Source organism: Notothenia coriiceps, unplaced genomic scaffold (assembly GCF_000735185.1).
Source record: "Notothenia coriiceps isolate Sejong01 unplaced genomic scaffold, NC01 NC01_scaffold00016821, whole genome shotgun sequence".
Taxonomy (NCBI): domain Eukaryota; kingdom Metazoa; phylum Chordata; class Actinopteri; order Perciformes; family Nototheniidae; genus Notothenia; species Notothenia coriiceps.
Window position 1 is genome coordinate 86,074 of NW_011349522.1, and position 25,038 is coordinate 111,111.

Below are 25,038 nucleotides of genomic sequence, written 5' to 3' on the forward strand. Positions count from 1 at the left end.
AACGTTGGCTATCAATTTTAATTTCAAATCCATGAAACAACTGAAAAGGAAATTGACTATCTACAGTTTGAAAACCAAACACATTGAAAAAAACTGTACCATTTTGTGCAAAATGTTTGCATTTCACAGAATAAGAAATATACTCAAATAAATCAGGCACATGAAGCTTTACAACTCACAACCAGCATGGAACAAAATACAGTTTTAAGATAGTGAAGCAATTTACTCAATACAGACTTTTAGTAAACCACAATAAATACACATTTCAATATATATGATTCATAATAAATACTGGAAAATAAATGCCAACACAGGATCTCTAACCGGATGCAGTGTCATTGTAGCTAGCCTTCTCACACTGTATGCTTTGGCACAATTCATCTGTTCTGTAGGCCATGTTGATGCCACTGATTGCCAGAAAGCAGTCTGTGCACTTCTTTGTACAAACAACTTCTTTTGAAACATCAAAACCCCAGCGTTGACCCTTCTGATTATGAGTTACGGGCAGATATTTGCAAGCCTTGAGAAGACACAAATATCTGTATCCATACAGGTGCAGAGCTCAAGGTAAAGCTCTTCAACAACAGTAGTACTATTCACTTAATTATTGCAGTCCCCCTCCCCTTTGTTGAGCAGTCAATCCAATTTCCTTTTTGTCAGTGAGTCATATTGTGTAGCAGTTAATCAATGATATGAGTCATGTCTGATAATGAGCTTTGATTGTCAACCTTGAACATTTGCCTCTCCTGTATACAATTATCAAAACTGTGGCATATTCATTGTTGACCTTCTTTACCCACACTATCAAGTGCCGTGACAACCAATTAAAATACATTTCAGTCTACTTTACAGAAGATCTTCACTTATAGGGAATGCCTATTAAAAGCCCTCAAACTATTGCACTTCACTTCAATAGAGCAAATCAACATCTTAGTAATGAGACATTGGAATGTGGCTTATGTGATGTTCAAAAGCAGAAATCCAATAAGCAGTTAATTTATTAAATACTGGCACATTATCTCGGGTCAATATTTTGTCAAAGTGCTACTTTATTAATATCCCTGTATTTACTAAAAGTTTCAAAGAATACATTTTGTTCCGTGGAGGCACCTGCAATTTACGTTATTTTTAAGAGGGAACAGTGGAGAAAGAAAAGAGTTAGGGGCCATCATTTTCTAACTGCATGCGACATGACCAGTTCACATAAGTGCAAAAGACTGTTGACATTTGATGCTATTGATATTGTATTCCAAAGATAAAAATAACAGTTCAAGCTTTTTCATGCCTTTCAAAACCATAGAAAAGCGTATAATAGTGACAGAAAGAATACGAGAAATGTACATAATGAACACATTTTCATATAAAACAAAAGAGATCCCCAATCCCCTACATTTCACTGAGATCCCAGAATCAGCATGCGTATTGTTATCAAAACATTTACAATATATAAGTATACACATCATTCAGAAACAATACATAAACAGACAATAAACTTTTTTTGCACATTTGACATACAGTAGACATACAAAAGTTCCATCTACGGTACAATATCTGCTTAAAACTAGAACTTTACATCTGAAATTACAAGATACATTGCACGGCATGACATAACTGATGCTTTAAAAGGTTTTTTTATCTGTTCCATCTTGCAATTTAAGCACACGCTGTAGCGGAGAAACCTTCAGGAGCGAATAATTAAAACATTTAAATCACAACCCTATGGCTTTATACAGCAGTTACAGATGAACATGTACTGTATTACGGTGCTGTCAATCGCTTGAATTTTAAGGTCAAATAATGGCAAAAAAACACATGATTATTAAAACACCACTTGGTCAGGCAGAAGTGATCATGAAAGAACACTTTAAAAGGCGAGGCCCATTACATGGCTGTGACCTCGGGGCAATGGTCTGGTAAAGGGAGGTTCTTAGTGTTGTTTGCTAGTAAGGTCACGTCAGAATGGCCATTAACAGCTGACTCTTGCTGCGACTGATCAGCTGTCACACACAAGCTACTGTAGGAACCCTGGGTGTTATTGTTCAGGTAGTTTTCAAACTGTGTCTTGCTGTCAGGCTGCTCCACAAACGCTGCTTTGGACGACGGCTTTTTCTCCGGATCATCTGTGTAGGAGGTCAAAGGGGCAGCAGCAGCAGCAGAAACGTTGGTCAGCGTGAGATGTTGATTAGCTGTGTATTGTTCCCCAGCCTGATTAGAGAAGTCTGTGTACTGCTCGGCAGACATGTTGAGTTGTCCTTGGGCCGGGCTGCTGTTGCTAGTGCCAACTGGCTCTTGGAATGCTAAGAGTTCTCCGTACGGTTCACTGGGCCGGCTGGTTTGTCCGTTAGAGACCTCAGCGGAGCTCCCCAGCTGATAGTACTCAGCCGGAGACGAGTTCATTAGGTAATTGTTTCCATTTATGTTGTTATCATGAGTCACAGAGCCATCGCTGTAACAAAGCACTGAGGACAAGGGGACGACCTCAGTGTGGGACAGTGGCGGGGTCGCCATGACGCCCTGAGACTTCTCTTCATCTTCCTCATCCTCCTCGTCGTCCTCAGAGTCGCTGTTGGCCAAGCTCTGGGTGCTGGAGTCAGAAAGTCCGCTGCAAATGCTGCTACTATCCTCCTCGTCCTCATCGTCGTCCTCAATCTCCTCCTCTTCCTCCTCCTCTTCATCTTCTTCCTCCTCCTCGTCATCTAGCTGCTCTTCCATCCCGTCCGCGGCTTGCAGGTGCATGCTGGGAGTCTGTGGAATGGTGTCCGACATAGAGTACTCCAACCTTGGCTGGGACTGAACCAGAGGGTTTCCAGCTCCCAGGTCGGTGGTTTCGCTACGGTAACCGTTGTTGGGGGACGCCTGTTGCTGCTCACGGCTCTTCTCCAGCTCCAGCTTCATTATGGTGTGCAGGAAGTGGGTCCGAACACGGATGGGATTAAACTCCACTCTCCCAGTTGCGTTGGTGCAGCCGTCTTTTGTGCAGCCACATGGAAATGACATACGGTCCACCTGTGATAAACACAACATTTACTGGGCTGATCATTTATTTTTCAGCAGACGACCCGTCTCATATGATAATATCGCGAATATACCACATAATGAATGCTTCTTAAAGGTTTCCTATTATACTATTTTTAAGTATATATTATAGGTCTCAGATATATAAAAATGTATACAAAACATGTCTATGAAGTGTTTTGCTCAAAATACCAAACAGGTCACCCATTCTAGCCATGCCTCATACCCCTATATTTCAGCCCTTTTAGAGAAGTGCTGATTCCGGGTCCGTAGCTTTAAAAAAAAGATGCCTGCTCAGAATTCTACCCAGATAGTCTAAATGTTGCTGTGATGAAACGCCATATCATGTTCAAAACCACATCAAGGATTAATTCTGAAACAGTATGGAGCTCAAAAGATTTTTCTCTTGCGGGTTTACCACAAGGAGTACCTTTTTATATCCTGCTTCTTTACACATACTCTCTCCAGTAGCCTACAGGTTAGCTCTGAGTGTTAGCATGCTTGCTAATGTAAACAAAGACCATATTACTTCCAAAACACGACACGCATTGTTTCTGATAGCGACGTTTCTGATAGGGCCTTAGATGTAAAGCCGGCCCACATTTCCGATATTACGTCATATCCGCAGCAAAATCTGGATCCGCTCCGTTGGACACCCGTTTTTAGAGATGTGGGTACGGAGGAAAAGAGAGAGGGTTTTGTTTCTTGACACCGGTGAGTCTCCTTACACACAACACCTATTTATGTATAAAAGACATTAAAAAGTGCATTTTGCATGAGACCTTTAATAAATAATCAGTCATTGATGGCTGCCCCTTCCCTTTGAATGTGCAGTATGTTTTTCTGTTGAATAGTGAAGACATGCGTGTCATGGGGTTTACCTGGCACTTGATCCCTGCGAGGCTGCAGGCGCAGGTTTCTGGGTCACAGAAGACTCTGCAATCACAGCCGCAGTCCTCTCTGGACATCCGGATGGCCCGCAGTTCATGTTTCTCTTCCACATCAATCTTCTTTACCCCAGAGGAGCGCAGCAGGGCCCGGCGCTTTTTAGTGGTAAGAGGCTGCAGGAAGAAGTACTCGTCCACTTCTGTGTTGTCCAGATCGATGTCGTCGTCAGAAATGTCGTCTGCTGTGAGTGTGTTGGCCTCTTCAGACTCCACCGTGCCATTCTTAGTCAGCTGAAAAAGAAGAATGAAGCACATTCAAGCCATTTTATAAAAGAACAAAAAGACAGTTCTGTTTTAAACAAAGACTAATTGTAGGCTCTTTGATGCCGATATCTGCTGAATGATACTGTTAACTGATAACTCAGTTTCAGATACTGATTACAAAGCATTTACCCTGAGTTTGATTGAATTGAGTTTTTCCTCCTTCAGGTGATCTCTAAGCATGTCTCTGTGGATCCTCTCCTGCTCCACGGCAAATTCTCCAAGGGAGTACTGCCTGATCCAGCTGTGCCTGTTGGACATGCCCAGTGTGCTGCCTCCCTGGCTGGGCACGCTGGTGAAGCCCTGCCGCCGGCTGAAGTAGTACACCGTCACATTCTCAAAATGCACCCTCCTCGTCCGCAGGCGCTTCTCTCTCTTCAATATCGAGTCAGCTGCCAAAGAAGAAGGGAATGTTAAAAAGAGATAGTACATTGTATGTTATATGAATAATATTCCATTCCTCACATACTTATGTATATATATATCCTTGTTGTTACTGAAGATTTTGTAAAATAATTATATTTTCTTATGCTATTTTATTTCTATTGAGATGTTTACATTTTGGAATGTTTATTTTGAGTCTTTTATTTGTTATTGTACAATGCCATGTCTTTTTATGCTGCTGCAATGCAAACATTTCCCAAATTTGAATCAATAAAGTACTTCTTATCTTATTCTTATGTGCTTGTCATCGTTGTATTAAACTGTTTTTGAGCTTTTATTAATCTAATTTGTCAAGAATTAAATGTCTACAATGTGTCCTAACACTATTTGTTAACATTTCTGAGTAGAAGATTTGTATTGCCATGTAAAGCCTGTTAAGATAAGTCATGTTTTTTAGGCAAAATCTGGGACAGAGTTTATTCTCCTTCAAAATGTGAGGAATTCTTTTTAGCCAGCTTTACAGCCAGTTTCTGAATTTAAGTATCTTAGCACAGCTCGGTAGGTAAGGATGTCATCACATCTCTGTGCTTCCGCTTGGCATGCAAGTCCTCAGTGTGTCTTTTTAAGGAGAGAGAAGGAGGGCAACGGTGGAGCATAAATAATCCCCTGCCTGGCCCAGAAATGAAGAGTGCTGGTTCACAGAAGCAGTGTTCCCAGCGTTTAGCCCATATTAGAAACACACACACACACACACACACACACACACACACACACACACACACACACACACAAAATGCATAAGAGATGTAGAGCTGTCAGACTGAGTTTCATTATCTAGTAAGAGAAATGCAAACAGCTAGCAGCTTGTTTTAGGTGTTAAGACTTATGTTACGGTGTTTACAATCAGCCTTTTTTTTAAGTTATTCATATAAAAACAAATAGGGAAAACAACGTCTCACAGGTATTTTTCATTCTAACTGTTATTTTCTTCATCTTTTGCAAGCAAATCATCTAGTGTTTCTCTACAAACACTCTAAAAAAATAATAATTATCACTGCTGTTGTCACAAACACAACAGCATGGAGGTGTAAAACCACTTGGAATTAATTGTTTCATCTGTCTGCCAAGACAGTAAATCACTGTATACGCACATATACCTGTGTCACTTCACAGGTGTCTTTAAAGTGCACACTTCCTTGTTTCTGTCACATGACCTTCTCTCGCTACCAGCAGCTGCAGCTGACAGAAGCTCCGCCTCTGGGGACGCAGCACCCTACTTACTTCTCGCTACGGGAAGGGGTCACCCAGCTGCATGTCATTTACACACATTTAAAAAAAATGATGCATCATTGAACAAATTAATGTAGTGTTGACTTTGATTAAAATGAAAGACACATTTAAACAATCACTTGGCAAACTGTGCAAATTAACATCCTATCCAAAAAAAATTATAATTGATTTTGTTCTTTATGAATTACATTATTAAGGATTGTTTTAAACCACATTTCTGGATGCTTTCAGTATCCCCCCAGCAAAATAAGAAACTACAGCATTATTATCTGATTAAATAAATGTTATATCACCTTTCAGACATTAAGAATAACAAATGCACTGTTTTAGTTATTAGATAAGTCTTTAGTGTCCTTTTAAAATTGCACAGGGGGCATTGTGGTTGGTTTATCTTCAATTAGGACTGCAGTTTTTACAAATCAGTTCCAGCCATCAATAAATGAAGTCTCTCAGTAGCAGGCGTCTTATGGAACTTCACTGAATATTAGCTGTGACCTTTTCAATGTAAATCAAAACAGGCTTTGTAGATCTGCAGGTGATGAATCCTTGTTAATATGTTTTAATCTTAGCTGCAACTGAAATCTAATATGAGGTTGACAGTAAATTAATCTCCAACTACTTTGATATTTCAGTAATCATCTAAGTCACTGTTAAAGCTGAATGCATTAAATAGTTTTAAGTCATGTTTACTGCATTTCTCCATTGTTTTTTGGTTGGTCAAAACTAGTTATTTGATGTGGTCAACATAGGCGTCAGAAAATATTGAAAGGCCTTTTTCATCACTACATTTTATAGAGCAAAAGAGATGAATCAAGAAATAATGAAGAATATGATTGTTATAGCCCTGAGCTTTTTTTAATGTTTGTTGTGTATTTGCTGAACATATTGTTTATGCAATAAGAACTGCCCCCACCTTTCATTTCACAATATGATTTACATAAAGATCTAACAAGGATTGTAGTGTTCTTAGAGCGTGGATTATTTACATGCACGGTACCAGTGTTGCACAGCTTGAGACTGCATCAGCGTATTCATCTGGCTGGGCCTGTAAACTGATGCTGTTCCTAATGAGGGAGGCTGCCTGTGCATCCTTCCCTTTTATTACAGCAACTGGACTCTCAGCATCACTCAGCCTCTTCTTGTCTAATCCCCTCTCCTTTATGACTCTAAATTCTCATTACTTATCAAAAAAACATGTATCTGCTTTCTCTGCATCCTGCAAAATCAGGTTGTATCTGAGTGTTAATCCATTCTTCAAAATCAATTCAGTGCTTTGTCTTTCTTTACCTCAGGATGAAATGATGACATTATTCTTACTGTCAATAGTGCACTGAGCTCCCTGAATGAATTTAAAAGACAGAGGCACTCACGGGTGAAAGGGCCTGAGGCAGAGGGGTTGACACTGTCACTGCTATCCCCACTCTCACTGCAGGAGACCTCATCATCAGACTCCCGCAAGGAAGAGCAGGGGGAGGAGGAGGCTTCCACCTCCTCAAATTTCCTTTTCAGTATTCCACTCATGGCCCGCTGCACCTGCACCTGAAACCCAAAGACAGCAGAGGGGCACACATTATTTAATATCCAGTTTAGGGCCTTCATAATCCTCAACACACCCAATTAGAAATGAGACCCAGACTCCCATCACCCTCCCCCCCTTCACACAAACACACACAGAAATCTCTCCTGCCGCTATCCCAGCTCCCAGGCGTTCCCTGGGCGAATGATCACCTTGGCACAAAGGAGCTTAGATGGAAGGAGAAAGCTGCTAATTACATACTACGGCTGCCTAACAGGAAGTTCATTCAACTGTCTTTGATTGAGAGGCTGAGATAAATACGACACAGGATGAACATGCAATACAGTGCTCCTGGTCTCTGAAATTCTGAACAATATACTGGTTTTGTATTATTTGCATTATTATGTACTATAAGATGATTTAATTTCTGATCAACTAAAATATCCACTGACGTACATACTGCACCCTATAGGACATCACACTATCTTAAAAAGGGAAAAACATATCTGCAGCTTTTTCAAAAGAATAATGCAACACAACTGAACCGTGCATCTTTAGGATAGATGTTTATGTCAATTGAAACAGGTGCACACACATGCTGATGTGCTTGCTATTCCCTGAAGCTATTGAAGCATGGCAACAATCTGTGCAACCCAAAGAGATTTGTACATATATAACACATCATGCAGCCCGATAGGATAATGAGTGACATCCTGTATGTCTGTAATGAGCTTCTGTTATGTCAGATGCTTCCTACAGGAAAAAAAAGCGAAGGCAGCCACAGTCACCGAAGAGCGGAGTGAAAAAATAAATACTGTGAAAGGCTCTAATTTGCCTTACAATCTGCACTAAAGTCAATCATACTAAAATAAGATTTAAAGTGGACCAACATATATTATCCCAGCCAATGAACCTTTTGTTATAAATACCAATAAATGGTGTCATTATAATAATATATAAAGCAGCGTTATTGTTAAATCAGGCAGAGTGGTGTTCACATTTAGTGAAATATAAATAAATAGAACTATTGTATGGCATTTAAGGTGGATGTAAATTGTGGTTACAGCTCTTTCACAGGAGTGTACAGGCCACTTCAATTGAGGACAGCCATTAACTCCCTCTGACTTATGATGCATTTATTCAAAAAACAAGAACAAGCACATCGGTCAACTTTACTAAAACTAATCACCATTACACTGGAATTACTGCATTGGGACTTTCAAACTATATTTTGATAACTGCTTTTTACCCCCTTAAATAATATAGTGCCATTAGAATTCAATGTGTAATGGCTGTGATATTACAGGACTTATTTAATCGCTATTCATAATTTAAGACATTGTTTAAAATTAACTTAGCTTAGATGAAGAGTCATCTCTTCCTTTTTATAACAGTAGCTAGAACGTCATGGCACATTTGAAAATAAACCCAATAACACCACAGTGCAGGGGATGATATTGCTGGCAGCTTTCCCCTCACTGCTTTCTCTCCCAAACTGGAATCAGTAAAGACAGCATGCATCTTCACCCAGTCCCACTGTCTTTCTGCCAGAGCAGCTTGTGGGGGAGTTCCATTCACGGTGTTTCATCTGGGCTCTGCTGCTATCGAGTCATTACAGATGCAACCGCTGCCTGAGAGAAAGAGGTGCAACCCAGAAAGGACTAGCGCTGCCAGCAAGAGGGTCATTGTTCCCAGGAGGCTGGGGGTTTCAGCGCAGAGACATGGCACTGCCAGCATTTGGAGAACATACAGAGTCAACAACTCTGCATACAACCAAGGAATGTGAGGCAGCCTCCATCTGGGACGAAGTGTATAGAGAGGAGTCAGAGATTTCCTTTCAGAGAGAAATTATATTAATTTGTATTTCAAATCCTAAAGAGGTCATCCTGAGCAGGAGTTACTGGGACAGTAACTAATAATGTCCATCATAGATTAATCTGATGATAACATTTCAGAAAATATTGATAAATGTCCATCCCACTATTCTAAAGTGATGTATTTAAATGTATTTGAAGTCCAGTTAGTTAAATATGATATAGAAAAGAGAAAAACAGAACACATATCTGTCATTGAGAGGCTAAAACAGTATTTATATGTATGCATAAAACAGTACTTGAACGTTTAATCTCATTAAAGTGGTCAGCGATCTGTCGACCGATTAAATCAAGCTTAGGAGTTAACCATCTTTTACATTCTCTAAAGCCAATAACTGAGCTGGCTGACAAGAAACCCTCAATCCCCTTTCTCTGCTGAGTGATTATGACAAGACATAATGACATTAATTAATGAACTAATCCTGAAATATATATAATGAGTCTCGTAGGATATAAAATGTTGAAGCTGCTAATCAAACACCAAATAAACACATTTATTATATTCTTCACTTAATATGTTTGTGGACATTTCCACCAGAAATTATCTGTTTAATTTTAGTCCATTTCCTAGTGAGGGTCCTAATTAGGAAGCTTCGTTTGGAACCTATTCGTAGGTTGATGCTGCACTAGGCTCTGATACCAAAAGTGGTTTCCATGGAGATTCTAATGTACTCTCACACAAATAGTGCTTTCCCATATGGCAGAGTTTCCGGTGATACATACGGTGTATACGGGTTCTTCATATAGCACCGAGGTTAATTCATATCTAAGAAAATGATCATCACAGTTACTCAGATTAATGCATTGCTAGCTTATTTGCATTCTGTAATGACAGCATGAAATCAGAGGTAAAGCCTTGACACTGGGTGGGCATGACATCATGAGCCACAGAGCTGTGGGTAATCTTGGGTGAACCTCTTTCATCATGGCTCCATAAAAAACAAAAGAGTGTTGCTGCTCTCTGAACAGCTCTTTCTTTGTCTTCCCTGTTGCCTTACCACTAATCATGGCTGGCCAGCATCAGTATGGTAAAAGGGAGAACATTTCAGAGAAAATAATGCAGCAAAAGCCAGCTTGGAAAGCCCCTCCCTGTGTGTGCCTCTCTGAGCACACACATCAACTATGGAAACCAACTCCTGTCCTTAATCAACAGCGCTCACGGCACCGTAGCACACTTGCACTCTGAATACAATTATTTTCCCCCTCGTCATTCACGATGTTCCCACAGTGACGATAAAACCAATGTGACACTACGAGGCTCAAAACCCTCATGCCAAGTGATGCCAACAAGCCTATGGCATCTGGTGCAAGTCATGACACATCAGTCCTGCGATGACCAGATGACACTCCTCTGTGGCCCTCACAGGAACAACTGACCTGTATCCACTGGCAGACTGTGACTCCTTTCACCTCTTCTCAGAGCAGCCACACAGTCATAAACGTAGCTATTCAAAAGAAGAAAAGGTGAAACATGATGATTGAAGAGGTTCCCATTTTGTTTCAGTCCACTGACTTGCAGCTAACCCCCTGAGCTCCACGGGCATAAGAAAAAAAGGGTGCAGGAGTGTGAGAGAGATTGTAATTTTCCAGCTCTGACTGCACTGTCGGTACCATATGCTTTATTGTTGCAAGAGGAAAGTCTTTCTCACTTAAACTCTCTGTCTGTCACTGTGCTCCTCTCTGTCTCTCTCTCTCTGGCTGGCCACACAAAGGCTCATTAGCTGCAGCCGGCGGAAAGGCAGAAGCCTGACTGGAGCAGAGTGGAGCAAAGCAGAGGCAGCCTGTGAGATCACATGGGTGGGATGTCTGATAGGGAGAGAGAGAGGGAGGGAGAGGGAGAAAGAGAGAGAGAGAGAGAGAGAGAGAGGAGGAGAGGAGGAGAGGAGGAGAGAGACGAGGCCCGAGAGAGACGAGGCGATGCCCTGCCTCCTGCTGTCTGGCAGATATTTTTAGCACGACACTTGAGCTGGGACCGGGGGCGGCCGAGAGAGAGGGAGAGAGAGAGAGAGAGAGAGAGAGAGAGAGAGAGAGAGAGGGAGAGAGGGAGAGAGGGAGAGAGAGAGGCGTGCCTCTGCTCCTGCTGTCTGCAGATATTTTTACCAACATGACACTTGAGCTGGGACCGGGGGCGGCCGAGAGAGCGGGAGGAGGCGGCGAGAGGTATGGGGGCTGGGTTCAGATAAGAGGAAAAGAAAAGAATGTATGGGAGATGCAGGGCAGTGGGGAACAGAGACGGCGGGGGGAAGTGGGGGGGTTGTTTCAACGATGCAGAGAGGAGGGGATTCAGGGGGGAATAGTAAAGAGGTGGGGAGAATGAGGAAGAGGTGGAGGGGGAGAGTAGGGAGGTGGAAAGGAGAGAGAATGGGGCAAAGAAAAGGAAACAGGAAACATCTGATGCCAGCAACGCAATCGGACTATCAAAAAGCCCATTCAACTACAAAATAAAAGCTTAGATGCCTTGGAAAGACCAAATGAAATCAAAGGATGATTCAATTCCAATTCAATCAGACACAATTACACACATCGAGCTACAAAAACTGGTATAAATCTGATTATAAACCCAAAAGATGTTTATTTAGAAAATATCAACATGCGTCATCCTTCAAGAAATACGATATGTCCACGCTGTAGTGAATGGGACCCCAGCACTTCCTATGCCAGGAAGTTCTCCGGAAGAGTTAGTGGTGCCTACGCTAGTGCAGTCAGACAGCCGTTATAATCCTCACACTCAAGTGGACCATTTGTCTAAAAGGTCCTGCACTTCCTCATACAGGATAGATCCAAGCTTAGAGGCTTTTTGTACCGCCAGAGGATTGTTTCTGAGACTACAATGCAGAAGTAAATAGTATACTATATCCTCCCATCTGCATGATTTAAATCCATGTGAGGGTTTGAAAGGTATAGATTATAAAATGTCAACGTTTATTGAAATGTTTATATATAAAAGATATGTGTTGTTTCCTTGAGGCAAGAAAAACAATTGTCATCCGACTCTGCAGCGTTTTGCATCCCAACCAGTGTCCTCACTGAACCTCGCCTCGACAGCACTGAGCTCTTCCTCTATCACCGTTGTCTCTTATTTACAATGCACATAGCATCTCTCTCTTGTATACTGAGTCAGCCACAGACAAATTAGCAAGCATCAGTAAGTCCATTTGCCCTTTACCTTGAGACATCATCATTGATCTGAATCACATATTTTAGGTCATCTACATTTGTGAAATATTTAATAAGGAAAATGTTTATATTTAAGTTGCAACTTGCAACACTTATGTCAAGTAGTACGAGCTGTGTTTCCAGAGAACACGCTACAATGATGAATTTAGAAGAGATAGTAGTAGTAGCAGCAGTGGGAATACTATTTAATGGATTATATCCCTTTTAGGAGTGACGTAAGCCATTGAAATGGCTGCTTTTAAACATGCGGTCAGCACAAAGGATGCTAGTGGAGGTTTACTGACTCAATCTGCAGAGCACTCAAAGATTAAAGTTGGCAATTATGGCTGAATCTGGAGGACCAAAGAACAATAAAGAATCACAACAGAACAGCAGCAGCAACAAGACACACGCACAACAGGGGGTAGACGCAATAAAAGGAACACCTGTTGTTCGTCTAGTACAGAAAGATAGCAAAATGCTAAACTCTCATTTATTTTGTTCCCCCCCTGCATGAATCTCTAACAAAACAAAGTAACATCACAAAGGCACAGTTCATATTGCAGGACTACTGAACTGGTCTGGATTACGGCATGGTTTTGTTACTGTGCTCAATTTAAGATAAATCCTGTAATGGAACTGAAAATAACTACAAAGAATGTGTATTATGACAATACATATCATACATCATGCATCCTCTGTGATTTTCAACCTTGTTGTTCTTTTCGATAACCTGATAGTCATTTTTGTATTCATCCACCAACATCACAGATATGCTGCCCTCTTACATAAAGATGCAAAACATAAAGGAGATTTTTTACACCATTGCGCCAGTGATGGTGACCTATATTTGCGCCGACTTTCAAGAGGCTTTCTTATTTCAAAGAATGAAATTGAAGACAGCAGGCACAAAATTAAACAAAGAAAAGGTTGAGAATAAATCATTTGTGTATGGATACTGTAATTGAGGTCATATGCAAACGTTCTGCCCTACTCCCACTTCATAAAATGAAAGGTAAATACTAAAATATGTTTTTAATGATATCTCATACCAGTGTCCTATTGTTGCAAAAATAGAGGAGTACCTACTAGCAACATTTTTGAAAAGAACACAAAGCATTAAGGTTAATTCATCCGGTTTGTTTGTTTTCTGTATTACGGAACTAGATAAATAGGAGACTGATTGCTTTGTATTTATATGACCTGAAAGGAAAAGTATTCCTGCAATATTTCCTGGGTATCAACATCCGAGGGTATTCATGTGTTGAATTAAAAATGCAAATTGTAAAAGCAATCATTACATGAACCCTTGAGTGATCTCGCCAAATCATTTGACTTTGAACTGGCTTCATGTCAACACATCGGCAACTGTTTGGCAGCGGTGGCCACAAATCAAAACTTCAACGGCAAACCTGGAATAAACCAGGGATGATTCATTGCACCCCCACACTACTTATCACCTTTATCACAGACATCTCGACACTTAACACAGTTATCTCACAGTATGTTAAAACATCATACAGTACAGATGGAAGATTCTTCAACCTATATAATCAAGTCCACGGTCAAGGAGCTCCATCAGGTCGCAATCAGCTGCTTATTTCGGCTCTACTAGGAAGCTGAGGCATAAAGATCATAAAGCCATCTGCCATATTTCAGAACTGCAGTGCACCCATGGTGCATTTCCAAAGGCATAAACGATACTTGGGCTGGTCATAAACATTAAGGGGATAGAAGTTCTTATGGACTGTGCCACATCCCCACATGTGCCATAGATCATGTTATCTTTATTGGCAGTTTGACACAAATACACTTTTCTGCCAGCCGTACAAGAAGGCTTCTACCAAACTCCGTTTCCTATCGCTTTATGGTGCAGAGGCCTGGAAGACTCACAGTACAGACATCTTAGAACCAAGCAAATATCATACCAGAGCTGCCTCCTTAACACTGACATCCAGAGCCCGAAGTCTGTTAACTGCCCTGAGCTCACCTTTCCTGTGCTCCATGAACCTTACTGCTTTGAAAGATTGGATGACTTTTTGTAATCTCTAATTAGTCCGTTCAATAATTATGTGTATGAATTGTTTTTAGGGGGATGCAGTTACTCCAGGAGGACCATCAGACTCCTCTTTGAATGACTGGGGGATAAAAGTGGGGTTGTGGGGGGGTTCAGATAGCTATGGATTGCACATTTCCTTCCTGCCCTGTATTTGAGTGTGCCAAATGCCAATGCCATTCAATATGGCTGGTCGCATTGCAGGCTACTAGTGTTTCCACAGTGATGAAGCACACATTATACAGCCCAGATGGCTTGGCAGATCTTTTCATTAATTCTTTCTTCTTATTTTTTATGTTCTTTTGTTGTTGTTCACTGTAGTAGTCTTACAGACTGAGTGATGCACTCCAGTAGAACTAACTATTGAGATCACAGAGCAGAGAGAAATACTGAAACAACCAAAGATCCTGTCCATGCAGCCAGTCTGAGGTTGTGCTAAAACTCATCCATCACTGGTGACACACTCAGCTGTACACAGCAACCTTGAAAAAGAGAGAGAAAGCTAGGCAGAGAGGGGGACAGACAGAGATAACTAGATATATATATAAAGAGAGAGAGGGACTAGGTCTCAGCTGGACTCCCCTGAGGAGAGGCTGTGGCCTGGATGATTATGCTACAGATGATGTCAGTGGAGGATCCCCGCCTCAGAGAGAACACAAACACATTGCTCATATATTCATTGACACTATTTTGCGGGGTTGAGATGGATTCCTAAATTATACATGAAAAGGCCATGGTCGAAAAGTGTTTTTCGAAAAGGTCAAGGGGGCATCTGCCTTAATCTGTATGTGCTCATGTTGGGGAATAACACTTCAGAAACATAGTCATTCCCTGGAGAATGTGTAGGGACCACACACCAATTATTAATGTATGCAAAGAAGGGGTCAAATCAAAGAGCAGTAAAAAATCAATGTGCAAATGCTGCCGTTAAGCTACAGTTGTATGTACAAATATGTTATCTATGCACTACCTCTTTCTGCATTTGCAACTGGCCTCATTACTCATGTTAGATGGATATAACAAAAAAACACCTGCCAAGTTGTTCAGTGACAGTAAACATTTGCACAGGCTGTTTTTCCATTGTACTGCAATACAGGTCAGATGGACAAATTATGCACAAAAAAAAAATCATCCATTGACAAATACAGTCATCTTTATTCTTAGTCAGCCTTTAAAGAATTGCCTACACACATGGGGGGAAAAGCATCCAGCAATTAAACACAAAGGAATCTATTTAAGGAAACGTAGCGACATCTACAGATTTATGCAAATGAGACTTCAAATACGCTCTGTACATTTGTTAACTTGCACTTGCCTGAGGCTGCAGACAGATCTGCTCCACACACATGAAAGGGAGGGGGAAGGGAGGGGGGGGTGCAGCCCACTGCTCAACACTCAGCACACGGAGGAGCTGCAGCCTGGTGATGCCTCCTGCAGCTACAGTACTGTGCTGGGAATCATTGATCTGTTCTTCCTCCTCACAGAACAATAGAGGAAGCACGGCGGCTTCTTATTAACCACATGGGTGTAGAGCAAAGGGTGACTCCGATGCCTAAGACTACATACCCATCAACACAAGTATGATTTTACGATTGAATTAAATCAGAAAGAGCTCGAAATATCAGTGACTGTAAATGAGGATATTCTGGCAGGAACTTGTTGAAGGCTTGTGAACTCCTTTGACTCCTGGCATGGTTTCTTCTTTCACACCAAGCAGCATTAGCACTGTTTTAATGAAATACAGCTACATGCTGAAATTGAAGTGTAATCTTTGAGAAGACATAACATCCAGCATCTCAGCCGTCTTTGTTGTTACAAGCAGTGATCAAAATACGCCGGAGCAGACGAGCACTCCACATTCAGACTAATGTTTTGATTTGCTATAATTCAAGTCACACAGTGCAGAAGCATAATCAGGTACCCTCACCCTCATGTCAATCACAAAGCTTGCTTACATTATTCATTGCTCTATATTTTATTTATGACTATATTTTCCCATGCCACCTGAAAGTTTGCAAAAGCCGGTTTTGCTGGCAGAGACAGAGTTGCCAAAGCATTTCAGAGAGACGGGGCCGCTTTCATCTCTCACACAGGCTGGGAAAGCAGTGGGATGTGGAGTTCATATTCTGCAGACAAGCCTTATCATTTATATATAGCCAGTAGTATCATGTTGAGATCTTGAATAATTTTTATATGCAAAACATTTGCACTGTTACCTTAGAACATTTGTGAAGTAGGCCAGCTCTGCATGTGATTACGGTGTGTGGTGATAAACATACTTCCTGAGAAAGTCCATACGAATTGCTCTCAGGGTAGACACCTATTTCAAAAGGTGTTATTTAATGCGTTGTTAGTTAGGATTTTAACACAGTTTATATATATATTATATTAAATATGTTATTAATACCTATAGACCATGGATACATTCTTTATGGGTAGGAACGATTTTGTTGTTACTTATATTCAATATACGCTCCAAAAAAATAAACATGTAGTTATTTTTGAGTTTTTATTGTAATTTATGTCAAGATATTGAAAAATAGGAGTGGGATTCTTTAATTATAATAGTCTTAAAATGTAAATAGCTGTCATAACAGTCGTATTTTTATATTATTTTGCTTTGTTATGTATTCTTCTTTCTGGGTCTTTGTATGCTCACCATATATCCAAAACAAATTCCTTATATATAAACCTACTTGGTAATAATACAGATTGTGATTCTTTAATTACAGAAATCGCCGATTTTTTTTATTTTTTATTATTTTATGAAGAACTATGATTGCTTTCTTCTACATTCCTTTTTGTTGATGAGGTAGCCTATGAGAGATTAAATAATGAGACATTTGGTTAAACTACAAAAAAAGATAAAAACATTTGCACACATACTGTATCTCAATTGTGCAACATGTATTATCCAAGCTTTTGATCACAAAGACTTCTGCCAGAGCAAGAGACATAATATATGTCTAAGTTTGCATAACTGTTTAATGCAGCTGTGATAAATTAGAAACCTGCTCATAATGGCATCACAGGTCAACGACATATAACCAAGTCACATGTAGCACAACCAAACCATGGAAAGCATTGAATAAGCTAAATAGTAAGAATCTCATGAAACATCTAATGGGGTGTTTCCATGTCTAATATAAAGATAGTGTTTCCAAGTAGAGTTTGATTTGTACATTCTTACAAGTCCAGGGTGTATATATAGAATGTGTTGATAAAATGAAATACATGCACATATCTTAACATATTCCCTTAGTTTGAACCTACTTAAATGTGTGTTCCAATGCTGTGGCATTACTGAATATAGAACATTTTAAAATAAAACAAAATATCACAGAATAACTTCAGATGTTGATGTCTGTGCTCAGATTGGCTATATATTATGGCATTTATTTGGTGGAGTACCAGGCACTGACAAATAAAACTAATTAAGGCACAGAAATGTGTATCCTTTTCCAAACGTTTATTAAGCTGGCGGCAGACAAAAGATTGGAAATAGGTGTCATGGCAACATCTCAAGAGAGCACAATCCTGAACCGTGAAAGCCCAGAGCTCAGCCAGGAAGGACCCACAGACACAAAAAGAGTCACATCAAAAGCAACTAAATTGAAACCATGAACCCTGCTGAGACGCACAAAGCTGCTCTCTAATCTGAAAGGTTCATATTAGTTCACACTAAAACCCTGTTCCTCATTGATGCTGCAATTTTAATTTGTTGTTTGGGGAGAGAAATAAAACATGAACATTGACGATTAGTGAGCTACAGAATTAATGTTAAATTACTGAGAGCGCCAACTGTTGTTCTGTAAGAACATGAATTGTGTGTCACACAGAACATCCACAATGATCGAAAACCAATAGATATTCATATACATTTTTCTTTTTAGGTTTTTTAAATAAAAAAGAATAGATGGTGTACAGAAATGTTGCTGTCTGTAACTGCCTGTTAGCTTGTCGTATTATTTTAGATTTTATAACAATATGTTGTGTTTGAGGGCAAAACGAGAGATGACTTAATTATTCTTTGCAGTATATATTGAGTTATTTATTTAGTATGAATATATATTTTTTTAAACATAATTTAAAATACAAAAAAAGAGAGAATGATTTAGTCCATCATTTTTGTTTGATTCCCCTCACATCTCAATGTTTTCCAATGGTAAGATCGAGCGAGCTGTAAATAACTCCTCTGGATTTACAACTCCAAAATATTGTTTTAATTGTCTTCCTTAATCCAAATAACAACCCAATTCCCCACTTCAATTTACAATTTGACCTTTGACCCCACTCAGTTAATCCCTAGACTACAATGTGGAGCATAAAGCTGCTAATTCTTGTTTTTCCCTCATAAGAGAAAACAAAAGGTTTTTTGCTATGCATGTGAACCTTTGTGTGTAGGCAATTCACCCACACCAGCCTCCTGCAGGGAAACAGTCCTTAGCGTTATTAAGCCATAACACTTTTCCTGTGAATCTTTAATGGACCACATTGACTGTTATCAAGCGTTAGCCATCTGTGCTACAGTATGTAATAGCAGCATGACTGGATCTCTTATTCAAATAAGCCAGCTTAATGATGCAGCTTTTCCCAAGTAAATACATCTACTTAATGTTGCAATGTCCTTTAACTCAGTGCCACGTGTACAAATTAAATCCTGCTCCTCCGAGGACTGGGGGCTGATAGATTGAGGAGACAGATGGATTGAGGAGGAAGAATACACAGTCACAAGAAGAGATATCGCCCACCCCCCCTCACCTTTCAGATCTCAATCACAAGATGGGAATGGTTGTGTGGTTTCCATGTGCATGGTCGCATGTTGTGCGTGCTTTCGCACAGGGAAGGACTGTTTGTGCTGCCTTTTTTTCTGACAAAAGAGGCTGGCGGAGGATCAATAAAGAAGGCATGGAGGGAGAAAGATGCTGCCATACTCATGAGTAATCCGTAGAAAGAGGCAGATCACATAACTGCATCATTTGATGACATTAATGTAAACATATAAAAACGACATGGCTTCATCGGAAACAGTAAACACAAATCATCAGTCTTTACTGCCTAGGAACCATTTCAAAGGCTGGTTTTCACATTTTGGCAGCACTGATGGTTGATTTGCTGTAATAAATAAATATCAAACACATAATACAACACACCCTAGAAAGAATATGTTCTCTTTTTATCATTTTGACATCAGAGGCAGTAAAATCCAGTGAGAATAGCGCAGCTGTCTGTATTGACTAAACACTGTTGTCTGCATCAACATCACATCTTATCTTGTTATCAAAAGGTCTTTTGTGGCAGCGTAGCAACAGTTCTGCGAGCTTTGAACGACAACTATCTCGCAGGCATAAATTCAATATGTTAATGAGTTGTGACAGCTTACAGTATGATATTTTAAGACAATGAGAAGGAGATTAGGTCTTACCTTAAGCAAAATGTATTACACTGCAGCGACCCGCCTCTGTTCTGTGAAAAACACACAAAAGGAATAATTAGTCTAAAACCAATGTACAAGTAATGGTCTGATTCATAATGTTGTATGTCACAAAGTCAGTATCTTGTTATGGATACAGGCCTTATCAGAGAAACTTTGCAATTTGGGCATTCATGTATGATTGACAGTGCGTTATCCAAATCTCTTTGTGGTCTCCTTTTAGAGCTGGGAAGATTGGGGGCATCCCCAGGGAGGCGAGAGGGGAACAAGCTCTCTGACTCTGCTCTACAGGCTCTGCAGGGAACCAGATTCTCCTCCCTGTGGTCTGCATGACAAGCAATGAGCCAGTTTGCTATGTACCAGTGAGCCGGTTCCAAGTATTAGCCTATGTGCCACACATGTGAAACCTCAACATTTGACACAAAGGCACAGCAGCTCTAACATGCAAGATCCCTTCGGGCTCTGTTTCTATTCCATGTGCAGCATTGAACCTTTTAATATTGGAACAATTACATAGTCGATATGGTGGATGTTACAAAGAAAAAAAGTGGTCTTGAAGTATATAGTATGTTCTATGTTGTCATTTGAATGACTATTTAGTTGTAGCACATGTCCCAAGCACACAAAGTGTGATGCACAGAATAGTTTGACAAATCATTATAGGATGAGTCCCAACATATTAAGGGTAACACTACATCAGACAAACACATAACAATGACTTGCATGCAACAGAGAAAATACGTGAAAAACAACAAAAAGCAGGCTAATACTCCCCCCCCCTTAATCAATGCGTTCAAATAGCCTACAGGCCTATTACCTAAGATTTCTGATTGCTCATACTCACCATTCATTTCGTTAAATCATCAGTTTCCAGCCAGTCAATGACGCCCCTCTCTCAATGGACTTGACAATTTCCCCCTAAACCAGTTTTCCCTCTGCGGAAATCCTCCACCGCTGGGAGATCATTAAAAACCGGGGCCGGATTTCCCGAGTAGGGCTAGTATTGGACTAACCGGCACAATTGTCGCATATAAAACTGTGCTTTGACAAGCACTCCTTCCGGCTGCTGAGGGAACAATGGTGCAGCATTGGACTGACAGCTTCACGGACAACGTGACTGAGTCTGTCCAATCATGGATTTACAAACCAGGAATCATCCGCAGAGCGCTGCTGCTGCCCACTATAGGCTTCAGCGCACATCCCATCATGCGCGCTGACGGTGCCAAAGAAGGTGAGCACAGTTCATGACTTTAAAACACGTTAAGAGCAATCTATAATGTTTTATAGGCTGCAATTCATTGTTTTTGTTTTTGCCAAGGACATTTATTTTCAGTCAAAAGGGCTAAAAATAAAGAGGGTACATTTTCTGATTAATTTTAGACTAAATCAGAAAGTCCAGGTGACTTTGATTTCCACAGGGGTTTATCTTGTCCTATTATGTTTGTCTATACGAGGCTATGAGTTATTTTAGAAGCTGAACTTTACACCACTGCTTCAAAATTTGTGCAACAACCCTCCAAAATGTATAGTAGCCTGTTACAGTGGTCTTTCTATTAGTTATGGTTTTTAAACAAGCCACATATGGTAATGAAACTCATGAAGAGGCTTATAAAAAGAAACAGCTGCCTTGGCACCCATAGTCTCACTATATAAAATGTAATTAGTCCCTGCTGGGTTATGTGAGTCAGATCAGCCAGAAGTAAGGGGTCTCTGCTAGGTTACAGCACAATGCAACAGGAGAGCTTTTTTTGTGGAGATAAAATATTTAACATCCAGTCCTCAATACATGATTTCTCGGGGGTTCAAGGTTCATAATGAATCCCGAAGCACACACTGCCATCTTGTGGCCACAGTGTTGAACTAGGCTACACATGTGCTGCAGGCCCAAAACTGATTTAAAAAAAGAAATCTCTTTTCGTGTTTATTTCCAACAGAGCAAAAGGTGTGGGTGGGTTTGGTTCTGAGTCTACTGAGATCAGAGGAGAGAATTATGTTCTTCCCTAATTTTCAATTAGATTTTTGTTCTTGTTACTGGGCATGAAGGAGTGAAGTGAATGCTGCATTTGGGTATGCTCAGAATTATAGTGTCTTTATTTAGACATAGAAAGTGCACACAGCACACATATTCTTCCCTAGAATACTATCTACTAATAATGGCTATGTTCTATTCAAGTGTCACAGTAAGCCCTGACAGTGAGCCAGCATAAACAATAGCCACACAAAACAAACACACATAGTCACTTCTCAGTTAGGTATCACATTTCCACATGTGTGATTTGTTATGTTGATATGAGGAGGTTGGATATGCATCATGAAGGCTGCCTGTGCATCTCAAAAAGAGCAGTAGATGACGCTAAAGAGCTCATTCTGAAAAAAAGCCTTCATTCAGTTTCAGTTACACCAACAATTTTAGTCCAACCACAAACCAAGGCAAGGTAAACAGAAACAGCTAACATTATATTTGAACAGAAACCTGCTGTTTACATTTTGAGGAGTGGGCCTACTTTAAGTATTTATATCCGTAACAAGGTGGGGTTCAAGCCAATTCCATCTTCAATGAATCGCCGGAGCTGTTAGATTAACATTAACATGCTTATTGTAGTTCTAAGTGCAATGCCTCGCGGCCTGTAGCACCATCCTTGATGGAGCATATGTGTGGGCTGGACCTGTATTTTACAGGAAAGGAGTGAGCAGAGAGTAGAGTAGTTGTTGATTCTTGTTCTGTTTTCTGTGACTATCTGCTTCACCCTCTCAGACTTTCAGTTGCGCGCGCTACTAAAGAGACGTGTTACCATGGAAACAAAACAATGGTGTAGCTGTATTAAAGTCCGAGTGGAAACAGTCCTGAGTAAATCTGATTTTGTCAGAAATCGGGAGAAATATGACCCCGGGAGGAAACCGGGAGAGGGCAATGAAATCGGGAGTCTCCCGCCAAAAAATCGGGAGGGTTGACAAGTATGATCTGACAGGAGGGAGCCTCGTTGAACTGCGAGTGTGACTACAGACGGAGTTCACTCCGTCACGGAGGGGTAGGGTCGAGGGAGTGGTTTGGGATTGGGCCGAAGTTTGAAACCTCCTTTCCTATCATTCTAGAGAATTCGAACCATAGATGATTCGAACGGCACTTATCATGGCTGCCACAGAGGGACTTCCGGGTCATTTCACTCGGTTAGGAAAGTTCCTAAGCTAAATTGACTATTCGAACGCAACCCATGTATCTTACAGGTTAGTATTTCATGGTAAAACAAAACAAAAAAACTATGTCAACTCCTTTAGCTGAGCTTTATCTGACGAGTGTAAAAGAGATAATTTAATTTCGTGTTGAAACACTTCTGTTGAACTTTAACAGGATGATATATTCCGCAACATCTCTATTTGTGTCCCCTGAGTATAGTCTTGCAGGCAGGTTAGTGGTCGGTCGCTGAGTCTTAAAGGCAAGTCTCCAGGATTTAGGTTTAATTCCTTCACACAGTGTTTTCATTTGTGCTCCTGTGTGTAGTTATAGCTTAATTAAATTGGTATATTAATGTGCTGTTTAAGAAAGCATTTAAATATTACAGAGGTGTAGCCTACTGGTGAGTGTTAGATGTTTATATTGTTATATGTAGTTCAAAGCTTTATGTTAATGACATTTTTAGATCTATCTTTATAGGGTTACATTGAACATGTTTTGTATATCCCTATGAGTAATAGCTAATGCTGTGACTTGCAATTAAACACTATGGTAGCCCTGCCACACGGTTATGCAGGTGATAATGTGTAGACTTTGTAATGCCTGTAACTCGTTTCTTTCTTTTAGTCTCATGTCAAATGAAAGAATTGTTCCAATAACTATTAAATCATGATGAGGGCTTGGAAAATAAGCCAAGCTCAGAGGGTCCACATGCTTAAATAGCTATTTCAGAGGTTCACCCAAACTACATTTGTTTCAGATGTATTTGTGTGTAGCATGTATTACATTACAGGGATTACAGGGCAAAAAAAATGAGTAAACACTGTCAGTAAATTGGATTCTGGAATTTGACAGCGGACCAACTGCTGTCAGATTAAGTATCTTCATTTCAAGATCCAGATTCTTTTAATGCTTTTATAGTCCCAAGTGCTATTTCGCTTCAGCATGGTTCTGTTTTGGAGTCCTCATTAGTGCTAATGAGAATTCAGTGTTCCCATGAAGCATGTTAGCACCTACCTAGTGCATGAAGAACATTTATTTTTGAACACACATACGACTGCATTAAATCTAGAGAATAATTATTAGGAAATATGAGCAGAGATGTCAAAATGCCACAGTAAAAAGCCCCCAACTGAAGGATAATATGAAACATAACAAAAATAAGAAAACATAAGGTTCCATGCAGAAAAAGATGATTTCATTTAGAAATAATGAATAATCTGTGAAAAACAAAAGGAAAACATACATATGTATACACTTCAACTAATACTTCAAAACATGAAGATGTTGTTTTGATAACAATAATGAAAAATGTGTTTATTAATTTCTCGTGAGGTCAATTGCAGGAAAATTGTGTCGCTCAGTGATCTGCTCTCAGTGTAACCTGACTGCTGTAAAGGCATGAAGATCAGGCTTCATGTACTGTTCTCTGGCCTTTCTGAATTATTCATCCCACTCAAGTTAACAGTGGCTATCCGGTGTCCTTCATTCAGCACATCACAGTGGACGGACCCATCATGAGAATTTCTCCTCCCCGACCGCCAAAGGAAACATTTTGGACTGTTTTAAGAAAAAGGTAACTTCTTTTTGTCATAAATTACATTCTCTACATAATAAATGTTATGAAGTAAGAACACTTTGAGAGTTGTGGTGTCTAACTGTGTGTGAACGGCTCCTGCACAAGGATCACTAAGCGTGTCTCTCTTTGGGGAGCTTAGAGAGCTTTTGTGCGCAGCCTGTCAGTGTTTGGCTGCTGATAGAGCCCCCTCAGGCTGCAAAGAAAGAGGAACCCTGTCGAGTGTGGTGACCCGTGTCTTCTCCATCTTGTAGTTAGACTACCTGGTGATACAATTGCACCACAATGGAAATTCAATCAAGAGATGGAGCGGAGTGAGCAGCAACTACTCTTCTCTCCCTATCCCGCTGGCCTGCT

General features: G+C 40.3%; 1 protein-coding gene across 3 annotated transcripts; it reads right to left on the bottom strand.

The window, feature by feature from the left end:
• csrnp3 (cysteine-serine-rich nuclear protein 3) lies at window positions 1-21,152 on the bottom strand. Of its 3 annotated transcripts, XM_010776216.1 has the most exons (6): window positions 20,778-21,152; window positions 19,925-19,965; window positions 7,268-7,436; window positions 4,356-4,615; window positions 3,897-4,193; window positions 1-3,006 (listed from the first exon to the last, which is right to left on the bottom strand). In XM_010776216.1, the coding sequence occupies exons 3-6, from the start codon at window positions 7,416-7,418 to the stop codon at window positions 1,882-1,884; spliced, it is 1,833 nt and encodes a 610-aa protein (XP_010774518.1). In that variant the 5' UTR covers window positions 7,419-7,436; window positions 19,925-19,965; window positions 20,778-21,152; the 3' UTR covers window positions 1-1,881. The 3 variants fall into 3 exon arrangements, with proteins under 3 accessions (XP_010774518.1, XP_010774517.1, XP_010774519.1); XM_010776215.1 differs by lacking the exon at window positions 19,925-19,965 and having other exon boundaries at window positions 20,778-21,007; XM_010776217.1 differs by lacking the exons at window positions 19,925-19,965; window positions 20,778-21,152 and adding an exon at window positions 10,665-11,023.
• Window positions 21,153-25,038: the final 3,886 nt, after the last annotated feature.